Source organism: Stegostoma tigrinum, chromosome 11, assembly GCF_030684315.1.
Source record: "Stegostoma tigrinum isolate sSteTig4 chromosome 11, sSteTig4.hap1, whole genome shotgun sequence".
NCBI lineage: Eukaryota > Metazoa > Chordata > Chondrichthyes > Orectolobiformes > Stegostomatidae > Stegostoma > Stegostoma tigrinum.
Window position 1 is genome coordinate 1,948,352 of NC_081364.1, and position 17,890 is coordinate 1,966,241.

General features: G+C 43.3%; 1 protein-coding gene across 3 annotated transcripts in view; it reads right to left on the reverse strand.

Moving 5' to 3' along the window:
- lamb2 (laminin, beta 2 (laminin S)) overlaps window positions 1–17,890 on the reverse strand; it is a 167,537-nt gene that overhangs the window by 63,598 nt on the left and 86,049 nt on the right. For all 3 annotated transcript variants that reach the window (XM_059649682.1, XM_059649684.1, XM_059649683.1), the window contains 7 exons: window positions 16,228–16,386; window positions 11,688–11,815; window positions 9,620–9,740; window positions 8,730–8,922; window positions 6,371–6,514; window positions 5,436–5,667; window positions 1,863–2,026 (listed from right to left, as the gene is read on the reverse strand). In XM_059649682.1, coding sequence (XP_059505665.1) covers window positions 1,863–2,026; window positions 5,436–5,667; window positions 6,371–6,514; window positions 8,730–8,922; window positions 9,620–9,740; window positions 11,688–11,815; window positions 16,228–16,386 — 1,141 coding nt within the window. The remainder of the gene's footprint in view (window positions 1–1,862; window positions 2,027–5,435; window positions 5,668–6,370; window positions 6,515–8,729; window positions 8,923–9,619; window positions 9,741–11,687; window positions 11,816–16,227; window positions 16,387–17,890) is intronic.

Consider the following 17,890-nt stretch of genomic DNA (forward strand, 5'->3'; position numbering starts at 1 on the left):
GGGGTACAGGGTCCCACACACACTGACTCTCACTGGGGTACAGGGTCCCACACACACACTGACTCTCACTGGGGTACAGGGTCCCACACACACACTGACTCTCACTGGGGTACAGTCCCACACACACACTGACTCTCACTGGGGTACAGGGTCCCACGCACACACTGACTCTCACTGGGGTTTGGGTCCCCCCCAACACACACACACACTGACTCTCACTTGGGTACAGTCCCACACACACACTGACTCTCACTGGGGTACAGTCCCACACACACACTGACTCTCACTGGGGTACAGTCCCACACACACACTGACTCTCACTGGGGTACAGGGTCCCACACACACACACACACTGACTCTCACTGGGGTACGGGGTCCCACACACACACACTGACTCTCACTAGGGTACAGGGTCCCACACAAACACACACTGACTCTTACTGGGGTACGTGGTCCCACACACACTGGGTTGGGCGCAGTGCCATAATAGCATTGTCACAGGCCCAGTGTTGTTGACCCAAGCTGAAATGCTGAGGAGATGGGTTTGAATCCCACTGTGGCAGGCGGTGAAATCTGAATTCAATAAAAAGCTGGACTGAAACGTTAGTCTAATGGTAACCATATAACTGTTAACCATAGTCTTCAGTGATGTCTTTAATGAAAGGCAATCTGTCATTCTGGGCAATTCAGAATGTACAATAAAAGCTGACTCATGCTGTAAATGCCCACCTTCTTTGAAGTGGTAATGGAAAAAAATTCGCCATGCTGCTGTTTTACCTGCTGGGGATGGGCCGAATATGCACTCAGGTTGGCAGCTCTCTGAGCAAGAACCTCATGTCTCCAGCTCACTATCAGGCACTGACCGTTAAATGACCACAATACCATACTTCACCCTGCGGGCAGCTCCCTTTGCCCTTTCAGCTGGGCCAACTTGTGTTGTTTGTGGGTTGGGGATATTCATCATGATGTCTCATAAAATGCCGAAAGGTGATTCGATTTGATTTATTATTGTCACACGTACCGAGATACAGTGAAAAGTATTTTTAAGTGTGCTATCCAGACAAATCATAACTTACATATGTACATCAGGGGAATTGTACAAAATGCAGAGAATAGTGTTACAGCTGCAGAGAAGATGCAGAGAAATATCAACTCTAATATATGAGAGATCCATTCATGAGTCTGGTAACAGTGGGGAAGAAGCCATTATTAAATCTGTTGGTAGGTGTTTTCAAACTTTTATATCTGCTACCCAATGGAAGAGGGTTGAAGAGAGTATGACCGGGGTGGAAGAGGTCATTAACGATATTGGTAGCTTTCCCAAGGCAGCGGGAAGTATAGATGGAACCAATAGAAAGAAGGCTGGATTTCATGATGGACTGAGCTATGTTCACAACTGTCTGCCCAAGACCATAAGAAATGATAGAGCAGTTGCCATGCTGTGATTGTCTCAGAAGTGTGAACGGTGGGTGAGAGAGAGAGAGAGAATGTGAGAAAACAGCAAGAAAAGTAGTAGGAAAAATGAGATGGAGGGAGAGCAAATGGTAAATGTGCATTGCGATATCAAACAAATGGGATAAGACAAGGAGGGATGAAATGAGGAAGAGAAGAAAAATAAACTGAAATATTCTTTCTGCAAAATATGTGTTCTGTAAATTGTCATTCCTGCATTGGCCTTTCATGAAGGAGTTTCAGTACGTTCAATAACACCTTCTGCTGAGTGTTTCCTTTCAATGAGAAACCCTATGAATATGTCCTGTCTTTTGTACCCAATTCCTACTTGCCTCCATCTGCAGTACCTCTCAGAAATTGTAGCACTGAGGGACGCGGTGCCCAGAATGTATTTCTTCACAATCACCTACCTGTGTATCCCTGGTCACAGTTGCACACCACCTGTCTTGTCCCAGGATCCTGGTAGCATGAGGTGGCAAAATGTCGGCCACTGCTGGGGCCTCCAGGGCAGGGGCAAGGACGGCACTGATCTCCAGAACCCAGTATGGGGTTTCCATAGTAACCAGCAGCACATCTGTACAGCAAGAAGATTTTGTGAGATTATACTGAGGTTGTAGGCAGACAGCTGAGTGCTGCAGAGTAATCGCCTTTATTAACTATTTACACTATCAACCTAATTGGGTTGGAGACAGGATTTCTAGAATCTTGCAGGCTCCATCCATGATCCAAGTACGTCTCTCACATCACCAGCCATCACTGATTAGATTAGATTCCCTACAGTGTGGAAACAGGCCCTTTGGCCCAACAAGTCCACACTGCCCCTTGCTGCATCCCACCCAGACCCATCCCCCTATAACTCACACACCCCTGAACACTACGGGCAATTTAGCATGGCCAATCCACCTAGCCTGCACATCTGTGGACTGTGGGAGGAAACCGGAGCACCCGGAGGAAACCCATGGAGACACGGGGAGAATGTGCAAACTCCGCACAGACAGTTACCCGAGGCTGGAATTGAACCCGGGTCCCTGGCACTGTGAGGCTGCAGTGCTAACCACTGAGCCATCGTGCCACCCTAAGGAGTGGAGAGAAATAACAATTCTCCAGTTTATTGCCAATATTAGTATTAGAGGAACTCTTAGGTTAATGATTAAGTTGAGAGTTAGGATGACCCATGAAGCCAGTTCAATCCCACGTTCCAAAGTTAAATATTTTTAAAACATTAGTGGAAGCTCTAAATCCAAAATTAGAAAGTTTGGTTCAGGGTTTATTTTTCCATTACTGCATTGAAACAAAAAAACAAATGATCTTGTAATTCATTATATTTCCTTACATTATTTAACAAAGCTCAGTACAATGAGCCTTTAACAAAGGTTTTTGCACATTTCACATGTGCTTTCATATGGTATTTCATCAGTTTGTTCATATCATTAAAGACAGGAGCCAAGACCCTGAATGAACTATAGAGAAATAATCACTGAATCTGCTTCCATTACCCTTTCAGGCAATGTACTCAAGAACATAATAATGATGCAAAAAAAATTCTCTTCATCTTCCCCAACTGTTTTATCAATTACCAGAAATCTCTGTTCTCTGGTTGCTGATCTGTCTGCCATAGAAAACAGTTTCTCCTCAATTACTCCACCGGAAATTTCATGGAACAAGATTGCAGTTCTACACAGGGTAAGACTGGGACTGGGGCTCACTGAGCTACTCTTGTACAGAGCTAGCACGGTCATGATGAACAGAATGGTCCTTCTTTGCTGTAACCATTCTACTCCTATTAAATCTCTGCTGAGGCTTCTCTATTGTCTGGAGTGTAACCCCAGCCTGTCCACATAACTGGAGTTCTGCTTTACTGTTACCTTTGTAATAAATTTCCTTTGTCCTCTCTAAAACTTCAACTTTCTTTTAAATCTCAAAACTCAGAAAACAGGCACAATACTCCTGCTGGGATCCAGACAGTGATTCTGTATTTACAGAGTCAAAGATCTCATAAGGTTTTTTCAACCCTAACCCTAACCTAATCTCAATATAGTTTATATTGCTTCTCCTCATGCTTTCTCAAAATGTGTCACTTCACACTTCTCTGCACTGAAATGCATCCGATGTGCCCAGCTGTTTCACCAGCGTGGCTATCACCTCCTGAATTTGTTACTGTTGCTTTCATTTCTTTTTTCCTCATAGAAAATAAATCAGAAGAAGAGATGCTTTTACCAGCATGAACAAGAAGGCAGTAACATAACATTTTTCAAACAGGAGTTAGATCAGGAGTTGAAAGCAAAGAAAAAACAGAAAAAGTAAACCAAGAAATGGGATTGGAGTAAATAATTCCAACTGAAGAGCTAATATCAGCACAGAGGTCCAGGAATCCCGGTGGAGTGGTCTCCACTCAGCGTGGAAGGTTAAATCTTACCAGGGTACAGTTAATACTCTGCTATGATCCTGGTCCTTCAATCTGCGATTTTTATTCACTGTTTGACCAGGGAGAAAAGACCAGGATGAAGTTGACTATAAATCTGGCAGCTGTTGATTGCCCGGGTTTCAGGCACACCCAGAACTTATATACATTAGAGATAAAGAGTAATGAGGGAAAATGATTCATTTTGGAAGGACAAACTTGAAAGCAGAATACAGGGTTAATGGAAAGATTCTTGACGGTGTGGAGGAGCAGAGGGATCTTGGGGTTCATGTTCACGGTTCCCTAAAAGCTGCCACCCAGGTGGATAGGGTTGTTAAGAAGGCGTATGGTGTGTTAGCTTTCATTAATAGAGGGATTGCGTTCAAGAGCCGTGAAGTTATGCTCCAGCCACACAAAAGCCTGGTTCGGCCACATCTGGACTATTGTGTCCAGTTCTTGTCGCCTCATTATGAGGAAAATGTGGAAGTGTTCGAAAAGGTGCAGAGGATGTTGCTGGGAATGGAGGGAAGGTCTTACGAAGAAAGGTTAAGAGAGCTAGAACGACGAAGGATGAGAGGTGACTTGATAGAGGTGAACAAAATGATCAAGAGGTATAGATAGAGTGGACATCCAGAGACATTTTCCTAGGGTGGAGTAGCTACTACGAGAGGGCATAGTTTTAAAGTGAGTGGAGGTAGATACAGGGGAGACATCAGAGGTAGGTTCTTTACTCAGAGAGTGGTCGGGGTGTGGAATGCATTGCCGGAGAGGGGAGTGGAGTCGGCCTCATTAGGGGCATTTAAGCGGCTATTAGATAGACATATGGATGACAGTATGAGGTAGGGGTGGAGGGTAGATAGACCTTAAATTTAGGGTAAAAGTTCGGCACATCTTGGGTCGAAGGGCCTGTACTGTACTGTACTGTTCTATGTTCTGTGTTCTAAAAACAGAAAGGAGTAAAGGAGTAAGAAGCACATGTGAGACATGGGGTCAACTTTAACTCACTGCAAACTTCTAGAAAGGATATTTGGTGATGGGGACTGAAACTCAGACCACTGCAACTTTTAATGGAAAATTATAGATAAATAGTGAACCACAGGAGGAACAGAGACTATGAGAACAGAGCAGGACAGTAGGATTTGTTTGGGATGGTACAGGGCTGTTGGGAGAGTGGAGCAATAGGATTATTTTGGGAATTCATACTGGTCTAGGGAGAGAATGGGGCAGTGGAACAAGTTTGGGATTGATCAGAGTCATGGGAAGAGATAATGACAGTGGGAATAGTTTGGAATTCATTCAGGGTCTTTGGGAGAGTGTAGAAGAGTGGAATTAGTTTAGGATTTAACTCACAAAGAGTTTGCATGGTCAGAGATCACTGAATAGCCTCTTCCTATTTTGAAATCCTAAATATTCAATGGTTGTGAATGATTTTGAATGACGGTGTATTTTACAGTGAGACAAAACAGTAAAATACAGTGAAAAGCTTTTCCACAATCCCCACGATCCACCTCACATCTTCAATACCTCTGCTGTATAAAACAATTTGTCTCAAGGAGATCACTTTGTCGAATTGGGATATTACCGCTCACAGTTTTGCCCCATAGTGTTGCCTCGGCAGTTAAGGCAGGCTCCAGTTTGTTGGTCGCAGTTCTCCGTAAGCCCATTGCATTGACACAGCCGGCAGTTTGGGAAACCCCAGTGACCAGGCTGGCACTCTCTGCACTGCCTGCCGAATGCTCCAGCCCGGCACTGGCACTGCCCAGTCAGCTGGTCACAGAACATGTTGTACGATCCCTCCCGCTTACAATTGCAAGCTGTGGACAGAGAGAAAAACAGAGTTTGTTCACTAAACCACAGTCTCACCACAGGCAGATCACCTTGTGCCTCAGTTTAGAAGGAGACTTTTTTAACCTAAAATGTCTGCAACAGATTTTTGAAAGAGCTGCTGAACTATCCCATCCTCCCTGAGCTTTCATCTTAGCCCAACAACTTTTCTTCTTCCCATTTATTTCCTGTGTGAAAATGCATGGTTGAATTCTCCACCTCTGATGCAGGCAACAAGTCTGTATATTGATAAATTTATCATCACTTACCCTCTTTTAAACAATTAACTTCAATCTGTCTCTTCTGGTTACTGAGCCACCTTCAAGTGGAAACAATTCATTTCAGTTTACCTCTATCAAGGTGGGAGTATAAAGTGCCGAAGCATACAGGGACTATGAACAGCAGGATGGGCAGGCATCATACAGTCCCTTGGTCCTGTTCCATTCAATCAAATCTGGGTTGGGTTGGGCTATAACTCCAGTTGCTCCATATAAACATCACAAGAGAAACTATAGGAATGAATGAATAAGATTTGGAGCCAACATTCTTACACTGTCGGTCAGGGCAGGGAGCTGCAGACGCCAAATAAACCATCTACCGATCTCAGCATCCTGTCAACAGCAAAAAAAAGTCTGAAATTGGCTTTGTTGCTGCTAACAGGGATTACCAAGAGAGTTTCTCTCGGTCTCTTACCCTTGCAGCCCATTGGGCCAAAGCCATATGTCCCAGGAACACACTGCTGACACCGTTGGCCAGTCACTCTTGGCTTGCATCGACACTGCCCACCATTCAGCTCACACTCCGAACTCACTGAGCCTTGAGGATCACACCGGCAAGCTGAAAACACACAAAGCAAAAAAAAAACTTTCACTTGCTGAACCTGGTTCTCAGTCATCATTAATAAATAATTGAATCAAGGCCACGTGATCTCTTGAGGCTATGCCAGCTCTACTGCTATTCAGTTAGTCCCACTCTCACTTCTTCGTACGCCTGGCCCTTTATATTTTATTTTTTCAGGTATTTAGCTAATTCCCTTCTGAAAGTTATGGCTGAATCTGCTTCCAAAGATGATTTCAGACAATGCAATCCAAATCAAAAATAACAAAAAATATTAGGATTTAACTCACAAATAGTTTGCATGGTCAGGGATCACTGAATAGCCTCTTCCTGTTTTGAAATCCTAAATATTCAATTTAATTTAAAATATTCAAGTTAATTTTAAAACATTTAGGAACACAGGTACAGGATGAGGCCCTTCAGCCCCTCAAGCCTTCTCCGCCATTCAGTAAGATCGTGGCTGACCTGTGGCCTCACTCCATATATGGCTGCTTTGAGCCCATATCCCTTGTACCTTTGCTTAATACAAATTTATTTATTTCAGATTTAAATATTACAATCGAATTAGCATCGACTGCCACTTGAGGAAGAGAGTACCCAAATGCCCATGTGTCTTTGACTATAGAAGTACTTTCAGATATTTCGCTTGAATGGCCTTGCCCTTACTCTAATACAATGCCCCCTGGTTCTAGAAACTTCAATAATTCATTTTTATCTACCCTGTTTTTCTCTCTTAATACCCTGAAACCGTCAATTGAATCACCTCTTAAACTTCCAAATTCTCGAGGATGAAGGCCTAATTTGTCTAATCTCTCCTCATAACTTAATCCCTGAAGTCCAGGTGCTATCCTTGTAAACCTGCACTGAACTCTCTCCAGGGCCCAAACCCTTTTTATTTTTCTGGTCAAAATGGACAACTTCATGTTTAGCCATATTAAACTCCAGCTGCCAGAGTCTATTTGACAAATGTTCACTAACAACTAGGTCACTAATTAAATCAGATTTATCACTCATTACTAGATTCATATAGTGAACCAGATGTTTCTTTTTCTCCTGACAATTGACAAGAGTTTCATGGTCATCAGGAGATTCTTAATTCCAGATTTTTTAAATCTATTTGAACCCAGGTCCCCAGAACATTATAATCATAGAATCCCTACAGCGTGGAAACAGGCCCTTCAGGCCGACAAATCCACACCGAACCTCGGAGCATCCCATCCAGACCCATCCGCCTATAACCCACCTAATCTACACCTCCTTGAACACTATGGGTAATTTAGCATGACCAATCCACCTAACCTGCACATCTTTGGACTGTGGGAGGAAACCGGAGCACCTGGAGGAAACCCACGCAGACACGGGGAGAATGTGCAAACACCACACAGACAGTGACCCGAGGCTGGAATCGAACCTGGGTCCCTGGCGCTGTGAGGCTGCAGTGCTAACCACTGAGCCACTCTGTAAACCCCCGTTAGCTGAGTTTCTGCATTAATCATCTAGTGTTACTGTCACTAGGTCATCGCCTTAACTGCTGCTCCAGCCACTCCATGCGGTCTGTGCAGGCGGGCACACTTCCTGCAGATTCAGTTGTCACAGACATTTGACTTCTCCCTGATCCCCACATCTCACAGAAGATGGAATTGGAAAGGGCATCTGGGTGTCTTTAGTTTGGCAGGGACAAGATGGGCCAAATGGCCCTCTTCTGTGCCATTTCATTTCTATGGTTCTAAGAAGCATAACACCTACAAACTGCCATTTTAACCCTCTAATGACAGCTTGATCAAAAAATAAATAAATAAATCTTACTAGGTTACTTAAATTATGGTTATTTCTTCCCAACTATCCTTTCCTCAAATTAACAGCAAGGCAACATCTAATGTCCACACACTGTTTACTTGAATTGCTGCAATTCATGTCGCGCATGTCCTGCCGCAATATTGTCAGTACGGGAGTTCTGTGATTTTCACCCAGCGACAACATTATGGTTGCAAATAAGGATGGAGAGTCCAGTTGGAGGGGAAGAGGAGGTTAATGGTTGACATCATGGGGTTGGAAGGAGCTACTGGAGGAGCTTTGGGGAATTGCTGTAGTGTACTTTGTAGATGGTACACCATGCTGCTACTGTAGGCTGATGTTGGAGGGAATGGATATCGAATATACAACTGATCACAGTCTATAAGTTTATTGTAACAACACAAATGAGTCCCATACTTACCTACAGCCCCATTGTGGATTATAGCTGACATGCTGCTGATCAGTTTGGCACAGATGTCAGTTATTGTTGGCTTGACAACTGGAACGCTGTTATCATGGCAACGGTAACGCTCAAAGGTCTCCTTCCTCCTGATGGAGGCTGCGTCCCCAGCAATAAACATCTCCATGGAGGAATATCGAGGAATCAACACAATCTACAAATGGAAACTGGACCATTAGACACACTTTTTGCTTGGCAATCTGTGATCAGCTCCCAGTATACTGGAAATACTCCACAAAAGCAAGTAATGCTGAGTTTTATCTTCTCAGCATATCATCAGATAATACACAAGGTGCCAGTTTCTCAGTAACCATTACCTCAGTAACAGTTCTGAGGAAGGGTCACTGGACCCGAAACATTAATTCTGATTTTTTTCTTCACAGATGCTGTCAGACTTGCTGAACTTTTCCTGCAACTTCTGTTTTTGTTCCTCAGTAACACGGTTTGGAGGTGACCACGTTCAGCTTACATATTCCAGTGCCAGGTTGTACACGCAGCTTCCAGGTAAAGGGCTTATTTTAGAATCTTACAAAAAAATCCCTACAGTGTGGAAGCAGGCCATTCAGCCCATCAAGTTCACAGTGACCCTCTGAAGAGTATCCCACCAAATATTTCCCATGGCTAACCCACCTAGCCTGCGCATCCCTAGACAATATGGAATAATCTAGCATGGCCAATCCACCCTGGCCTGTGGGAGGAAACCAGAGCATCCCAAGGAGACCCACACAGACATGGGGAGAACATGCAAACCACCGTGCTACCCAGCTTGCAAAATCCAGTTCAGGGCACAGGTAATTATTTAAGAAGGCCCTCATTAAATGTGTAAAATACATACACACACCGTTACTTACAGAATCCACAAGAATATTGGCATTGGGAATCCTCTCACGGGAAGAATAACGTTTGAATTCAAGCCGGATTGTGTAGCTGACTGCATGCTCAAGACAGACCGGCTGAGGGAGAACCACATACCTGAAAGATAAGAATAAACTGACTGCAGATAGCAGCAACTACATGCTCACTTACAACTGACATGATGGTTCCTTAGTGAGGGCTCAGTTAGTGAGGGTTCCTCGGGGTGAGGGTTGAGTAAGTGAGGGTTCCTCATTGGGAAGCATCAGGCTTTATTCCATGATCCTGTCTCTGGTGTGGGTCTTAATCCCCCAACATTATGACTCTTGGAACAAGAGTGCTACCATAATTGACAACTAAGAGAGACTGAAAGAAAATAGCTTCAAAAAAGAGGTAGACAAACTGATACAGAGTAGGCAGCAATATAGAGAAAAACATTTGCATAGAGAGAGAGAGCGAGAAAAACAGAAATTCAGAAAAGGAAAAAATGAAGGATCTCCAAGATTACAGAGCCCTTAATCAACTGGGTCAATAGGCTTAGGAGTGGCAGATAGAGTTTAATTTGGATAAATGCAAGATATTGCATTTTGGTAAAACAAACAAGGGAGGACTATACAGTTGTGGTAGGGTCCTTGCTACTGTTGTAGGAGAAAAACTAGGGCATGTATTTTTAAGGTGAGAGGGGGAAGGTTTGGAGGGAAAACGGCTGAATGCAGGCAAGTGGCACCAGTTTAATTTGGGAACACGGTATGTGTGGGCTAGTTTCCACGCTCTATGACTCTGTAACTGAGTGACCTAGGATTCAGAAGCTTAAGAGACAGGATGGTTAAGAAAGCATTCAGCACGCTTGCCATCATTGCACAGCCATTAGAGTATAGGAGTAGGGACGTCATGTTAAGGTTGTACTGGACATTTGGAGAGGCCTCTTCTGGAGCACTGTGTGCAGTTCTGGTCACCCTGGTATGAGACGGATATTATTAAACTGGAGAAGGGTCAGAAACGGTTTAGCAGGATGTTGCCTGGACTGAAGGTTTGAGGTAAAAGAGACTGGATAGGCTGGGACTTCTTTCACTGGTGCCGAGGAGGTTGAGTCGTGACCTTGTAGATGTTTATAAAATCCTGGGGGCAGAGATAAAGTGAACAGCAAGGGTCTTTATCATAGAGTGGGGGAGTTGAAAACTAGGAGGTACATTTTTAAGGTGAGACAAGAAAGATTTAGTGAGGGGTAACTTTTTTACACAGACAGTGGTTTGTGTGTGGAATGAGCTGCCAGAGGAAGTGGCAGATGTAGGTAGTTACAACACTTGGATAAGTACATGCATAGGAAAGGTTTAGCGGGATATGGGCCAAACATAGAAAAGTGGGACTAGTTTAGTTTGGGAACATGGTCAGCACGGACGAGTTGGAGTGAAGGGTCTGTTTCCATGCTGTATGATTCTATGACTATGAAAGTATAGCAAGGGTTACAGGGAACCAATGTAATATAAAATGAGGTGAGCGTGATTTCTCACAATCGAACCTTTCACTCCCTGTGACATGCAAGCAACAAATTAGGAGCAGGAGCAGAACGCTCAGCCCCTAACCCTCTTCTATATTTAATAAGATCATGACTAATTCAATTACTCCACATTCCTGCCTCTGCACTCCTCCTCCCTTTTCATTAGGAATCTATCTACCTCTCCACTACCTTTCAAGAAAGAGAGTTCCAAAGACATGGCCCTCTGAGAAAAACATTTGCATCTGTCTTAAATGAGCAACACCCCTTTTTAAATAGTTCTCTCTCAAGAGGATACATCCTCCCCACGTACCCATGTCAAGATCTCTTAGGATTTTATTTGCTTCAATGAAGTCACCTGTTAATCATCAAAACTGGACCAGATACAAGCTGATACTTGCCCTGTACAAGTGAAGGATAAGCTCCTTACTTTTTTTATTTTATTGCCTTCACTAAAAACACTATTCTGTTAGCTTTCCTAACTATGACCTGCATTGCAACCTTTGTGTTTCATGCACTAAGACACCCAGATCCTACTGCATGGCATTCATTCTTCAGTGCATGTCCCTTACCTGAAGCCTGATGGCAAGCTTGTGACTAACAGATCATCAGCAGGAATGGTGTTCCCACAAGGGCTGCTGGTAGGAATGGGACCAGGCCGAATAATGGAAATGGACACTTTCTCCCATTCCGTTGGAAACTGTCACAGGGGAAAAAAAAACACCACATAGAATTACATAATCTTTATAGCACAGTAACAGGACATTTGGCCCAACTGGTCCATGCACATATTGGTGTGGCATATGAGCCTCCTTCCATCCTTCATCATCTCATCTCATCGACATATTTTCATATTCTTTTCTCACCTGTCTTTGTCAGCGTCATTTCAATTTATACAAGCCAGCTCAGCCACTTCTTACACTAGAAAGTTCAGTTTTCTCACTACTCACTTGGTAAAAACAGTTCTTCTAATTTCCCTCATGGAATTAATACTTTCTTAACAGTTATGACTGGTTTCACAGTTACCATATCAACTCCTTTCATTCTAACCAACGCCTCTAAATTAAGACTTACATTTTTATAGTGCCTTTCACACTTCAGGAAGTCCCAAACAGCTTTACAACCAAAAAAATACTTTTGAAGTGTAATCGCTGTTGAAATTTAGGAAATACAGCAGCTGATTACTCGCAGCAACTCCCACAATTATGACAATGACAGGGAAATTTGGCCAATAAAGTGCAGTAAACACTCCCAGGTCTTCTTCAAAATAATAGCATATCGCACAATCAGACAGTTTAAGATTTCATGTCAAAGGTGGCACTTATCGCAGTGCAGCACTCCCTCTGCGAAAGAATGGTGACATGGTTCCAAATAAAGATGCTATGAGATTTGGAGGAGAAATTGGAGGTGGTAGTTCTCTGATGTGCATGCTGCTTTTGTTCTTGTACAGGCTTGGTAGAGGCTGGTTTGATCAAAACATCTTTTGGGGTGAGTTCAGTGATGTTGTCTAATAGCGTGTCATCAGAATTCCGCCTGACACGGAGCTGAATCCCAAGGATTGGAAGTGATCATTATTTTTCTTGTTTACTTTTGGGTCAGCTAATCTCAGTCATAGTGTTGCAACACACCTCAATGCTCCAGGATTGTGAGAAGAAAAATCAATTGCTGTGTACTGCTATCTGTAAGAAAGCACATATGAGGCTCCATGGTTCAAATTTTAAAAAAAAATTATTTGTGGCATGTGGACATGACAGGCTAGTACTGCATTTACTGCCCGTCTCTAATTGCTCTGGGGAAGGTGGTGAGCTGTTGCAGCTTTTTGGGATGCATCTATACCCACAATGCCCTGAGGGAGGGAATTCCAGGATTCTAACCCAGTGACAGTGAAGGAACGGTGATATATTTCCAAGTCAGGATGGCGAGGGGCTGGGAGGGAAACATGCAGGGGGTGGTGTTCCCATCTATCTGCTGCCCTTGTCCTTCTGGATGGAAGTGGTTGTGGGTTTGGAAGGTGCAGTTGAAGCCCTGACACTTCTTCTGTTGGCTAACTGTGCAGAACAGTGCTTGGGTCAATATGGTGGAGGGCGACAGCCTAAAAGTCATTACACTCAAGAACAAAGCGGGAAATCTTGCATAATGGCTAGAATTAAAAACAATTTTCTGTGCAGAAGTAGGGTGGTTTAGCTCACGGAGCTGTTTTTACTCTCTGGCCATGTTCTTCTTTTGTTTAATTCCACACACTTCTGCAGATCCCCTCAAGTTTATCCTTTTCAAAATGTATTTTGTTCCCTTTCAAAAATTAGTCTGCGTTCTGCTTCTCTCAAAGCTTCTTCATTTAAATTCCCAAGAAACCTTTAATGATTTTAACTTAGTGGTCTCTAGCTGCCCATTCACCAAGCGGTGAAACTAGTTCTTCCTAGTTTACATAATTTACAATGGTGAAGCTAAGAGTTATATTCTATTGAGTTGGACCACTTAGAAATATGAAGCCATTCAGCCCATCAAACCTGTAACATATGAAAAAGAATACATCCTTCAGCCTTGAACTTCCACTGCTACTGAATGAGATAACGGCTGATTAGGATCTCAACTTTATTAGCCTACATCATTTCCAGAACCTTTAGTGTCCTTGCCTAAAAATATCTCAGATTTTTCATTCCCTCAGAGTCTCCATAGCTTTTGGGGGAAGGACATTTCCATTTCTATTCATTTTTGTGCGAAAATGTGTTTCCTGTTAACACCCCAGAACAGCCTAACTCTGATTCTAAGGCTCTGACCCCCTGTTTGGGATTAACCCCACCAGAGGCTACAGTTTCTCTCTATCTACCCCATCAACTTCTTGATTTACATCAGCCTTGAGTTTCCTATTCACAGGGGAACATGCAACATCTCTATAATCGAAGCCATGTCACTCTGGGATTTGAGTGAACAATCCCACATCCCCTCATATATTGTAAATTCCAAATTCACAGAACAATTAGGTTACAATGTCTACAGTAAGGAGACTAGGTCCTGAAAGCTAGAGTTACAAGAAGTTATTTTTAGCTGTTGGCAGATGGAGATGTGGGAACTGTATAAAGGTGTCCTTCTCGGGCATGTTGTGCGAATTGGAGCAGAGATTGGAAGCTGCATTAGGGACCAATGTACTCCTTTCTCAGCAGGGTTTGGGTTCCAATCCCACACTAAATGGTTTAGTGAAAATAGTCTATCATTGCTTGTCCTGGGTGAAGTCAACTATTGCAATGACCTCTTGTAACTGAGCAAGCAAATGCCCATCTGTACAAGCTATACCTGTTTATCCAGTAGATGGGGTTGTAGGTCAGATTTTCAACAAAGGTCAAGAGTCTTGGTGAGGCTTGAGACCCATTGTACCACAGACACTGTTGAATCAGTTTTGAACTGTATGACCATCAGATTATCGAGTGGATGCTCGTGGGATAAAATCTACAAAGTACCAAGCGTTGATTCACTTTCTTGAAGCCCGAACAAAATAACAATGGGTCATTACGAGACAAAAAGAAATGATGGAGCGTCTGGGAAGGGACCCTTACTCTGTATCTAACCCTGTGCTATCCCCGTCCTGGGAGTTTTTGATGGGGACAGTGTAGAGGGAGCTTTACTCTGTATCTAACTCTGTGCTATTTCTGCTCTGGGAGTGTTTTTTTTGGAGAACATATAGAGTGAGCTTTGAACTGTATGATATCTTCCTCTTCCCGAGTTGTCTCCCTAAAAGGACGTCTGACTCATAATTCCATCACCTCCACCACGGGCAAGGGTAAGGTGTGGGGTCAGGCCCTCAACCCTTTCCAGCTGGAAAAGGGATCAAAACCTGTGCTGTTGGCACCAACCTGACCCACACCAACTGCGCCAACTGGCCAACCCTTCCCAAGCACGCTAAGATGTTGTGGCAACACATACCTACTTTTCCCTGCATGTTGCTGCCTGGAGCCATGGACAGTGATTGTAGGGGATCCAATTTCTCTCCCTGATGTGGTTGACAAAGACTGTCTTTGCTCTTACCACCTGCCAATGGCGTATGTTGGAAGGATTGAAAAGTTGGCGAAGGATGCATCTTCCTCAGCCTGGAATTCCTGTCATGGGATTCAAACCCTAGCTCAGAGACAGGGGTACCAACCCAACCAAAATGTGCAATTCTCTCTGTATATGTGAATTCTGCCTGTGCCTGGGCCCTCACCTTCCAATGCCACTACAGGAGCCCTAGAATGACCTAGGATACTAACAATCTTTTAGAAACCTAAACAGAAATATTCATCTGGCATAATTGTCAAGGCGAAGAATGTTTGGGGGATAATCACAACATAATCTTCTAGCAAGAAGTTTTAGTGAATATAATAACTGAAATGGTGGATGTTAGTTGAAAAGTAAGATACACTTGTTTCAAAGTGTGTGCTGTTGCACTGAGCTTTCTACACAAGGTCCTTTACAGCCCTCTGCTACAGTGGGAGTTGAAATCCTTTATCATACAGTTTTACCCCCCAGCCACATCTCCTAGTCTGAGCCCCACTAACTGACCTTTGTTGCAAAGGCCTGTGTGTTTGTCTGTGTCCGACTGGCACTCACAGGGTTAGACTAGTCTGTAATATCTCTTGCAGTCTTCCAAACGAAGCAATGGGCTAGTGGTAATATCTAGGCTACCAACTAACATATGAAAAAAGAATGCATCCTTCAGCCATGAACTTCCTATGCCACTGAAAGGGATAATGGCTGATTAGGATCTCAAATTTAATAGCCTACATCATTTCCAGAACTTGTAGTGTCCTTGCCTAAAACTCAACTAATGTTCTAGGGACCAGAGTTTGAATCCTGCCAAGGCAAATGGTGGAATTTGAATCCACATTAAAAAGAAGTCTTGAATTAAGAATCTGCTGAGGAAACCATTGACAATTTTCAGGAAAATCCATCTGGCTCATTAATGTCCTTGAGGGAAGGAAAGCTGCCATCCCCACCTGGCCTGGCCCAAGCGTGACTCCAGACCCACAGTAATGTGGTTGACTCTAAATTGAAATGGCCTATCAAGTTCAAGGAACTACCCACGTGTGTCAGGAATCCACTCCGTGTTTGTTGATATAATACAACTTCCCCTTTAATTACCTGTGGTTCATAGCGGATTACCAAATCATATTCCATCGAATACGGAATGTTGTTAATGTGGAATTGCAACACGCCCCTTTCTGGAACCTTTGCGAATCCAGTTCCTGTCCACGTGACAGGACGGCTTTCGGTGTACTCCCGATGTGAAACAGTCGCTCCCTGGTCATGGGAATGGTAATTGGTTAAAAGCAAGCAAGCAGAAAACCTGGAAAACTTCGGGCACCATCAAGACAGTGTTTAAATCATCAGCTCATCATTGCCACAAAGCAACAGCAAATTATTATGGGAATAAAGGAGGTCATGTGACAATAGCACAGTCTAAAACTCAAACAGCCACCTCACAGGGGCCCTGGAGATTGAACTGATAGTACAGCATGTTATGTACGATAGAGAGAAACGAAGAGACACTGACAGTGACAAAGAGGGAGAGATTAGCTGCTATGTTGCTGAACAGCTTGTGGGTGTGAATGATACTGGCAGAAGCCATCAGACTGCTGAAAGTACATGTGGTGTCTATATTTCTTTCCATAAAATACCTAAACCTGATGACCGTACATTTATGGTCTGCTTTCAGCTGCTGAAAGCTGCAGCCTTTAACCATTAACTAAGAGACTTTACAGTTGGTGCAGTAGTTGCCTGTGGCTCTTCTGAAGAAGTGAAAAGAACCTGGAGAAAAGAGGTTGAGGAACAGAAAATCCTGGCCAGCAAAAGAACCATCTCAGTAAACACTGCGGACTGCAGCCATTGAACAGCTTCCCCAGTGCTTTTTACTCTCCACCCAAAACACAAATTCTTTATGTCTGTATGTATATAAAGGAAGGCATTAGAAAGGGATTAGAGTTTAAACTATTAGAGTTATATGTTGATAGTACATAGGTCTTTTTAACAAGTGGTTTGAATCTATTCATTTGTAATAAGCAGTAGTTCTTGCTAACGACAGAAACCTGGTCCCACGTTGCTGTTCAGCTGTGTTTTTCTGAGATAAACTGGGAAATTTGTAAACTTTGATAAAAACATGTAATGTTTGTGATGACTACATGAAAATCAAGGCTCGCGTTCAAGCACACTAGCCCAGTGCAATAGGAGGTCAGACAAGTGTGGAAATAGTGACTATAGGGAGATAGAGAGAGAAATACAGATGTTGACAGAGTGTTACGGCACGACTCGTTCCTGCTTGTCAACCTATTGAGCTGTTTATTTTCCTCTTGGGCCAGAATTTTGTCTCTCAGTGAAGACAGAAATGGATTTAGGAATGTCAAACCTATAGGACTCCTAACTGCAAATTCTAATTCTTTCCCAATCCCATGTCATTTAGCGAGGCCTGTTTACAGGTCAGGAAAGTGCAGAGTGCAAACATCTCTTGCACCTCTTCTGAGGTTGAGGTCACTATTGTGCGATGTGTAGGAAATGATCATTTCCTGCTTGATGATATTTCCTTGCCCTTGTTTAGGTTTTATAAGCTCTGGTCATGGCCAGTGGGGGAGTCCGACTGATACCTGAATATTCTCACAGGAGAGATAGTGTTAAATATTTTAACAACATTCAATGTCACAATTAAATCCTGTACTATAAAGTGGATGTGTTTTCAGTGCAACGATTGAGCTTAGGGTTCTGTCTTGCAAAACTAAATTGACTGTTACATTAGCTTGTCATTGTGTAAGAA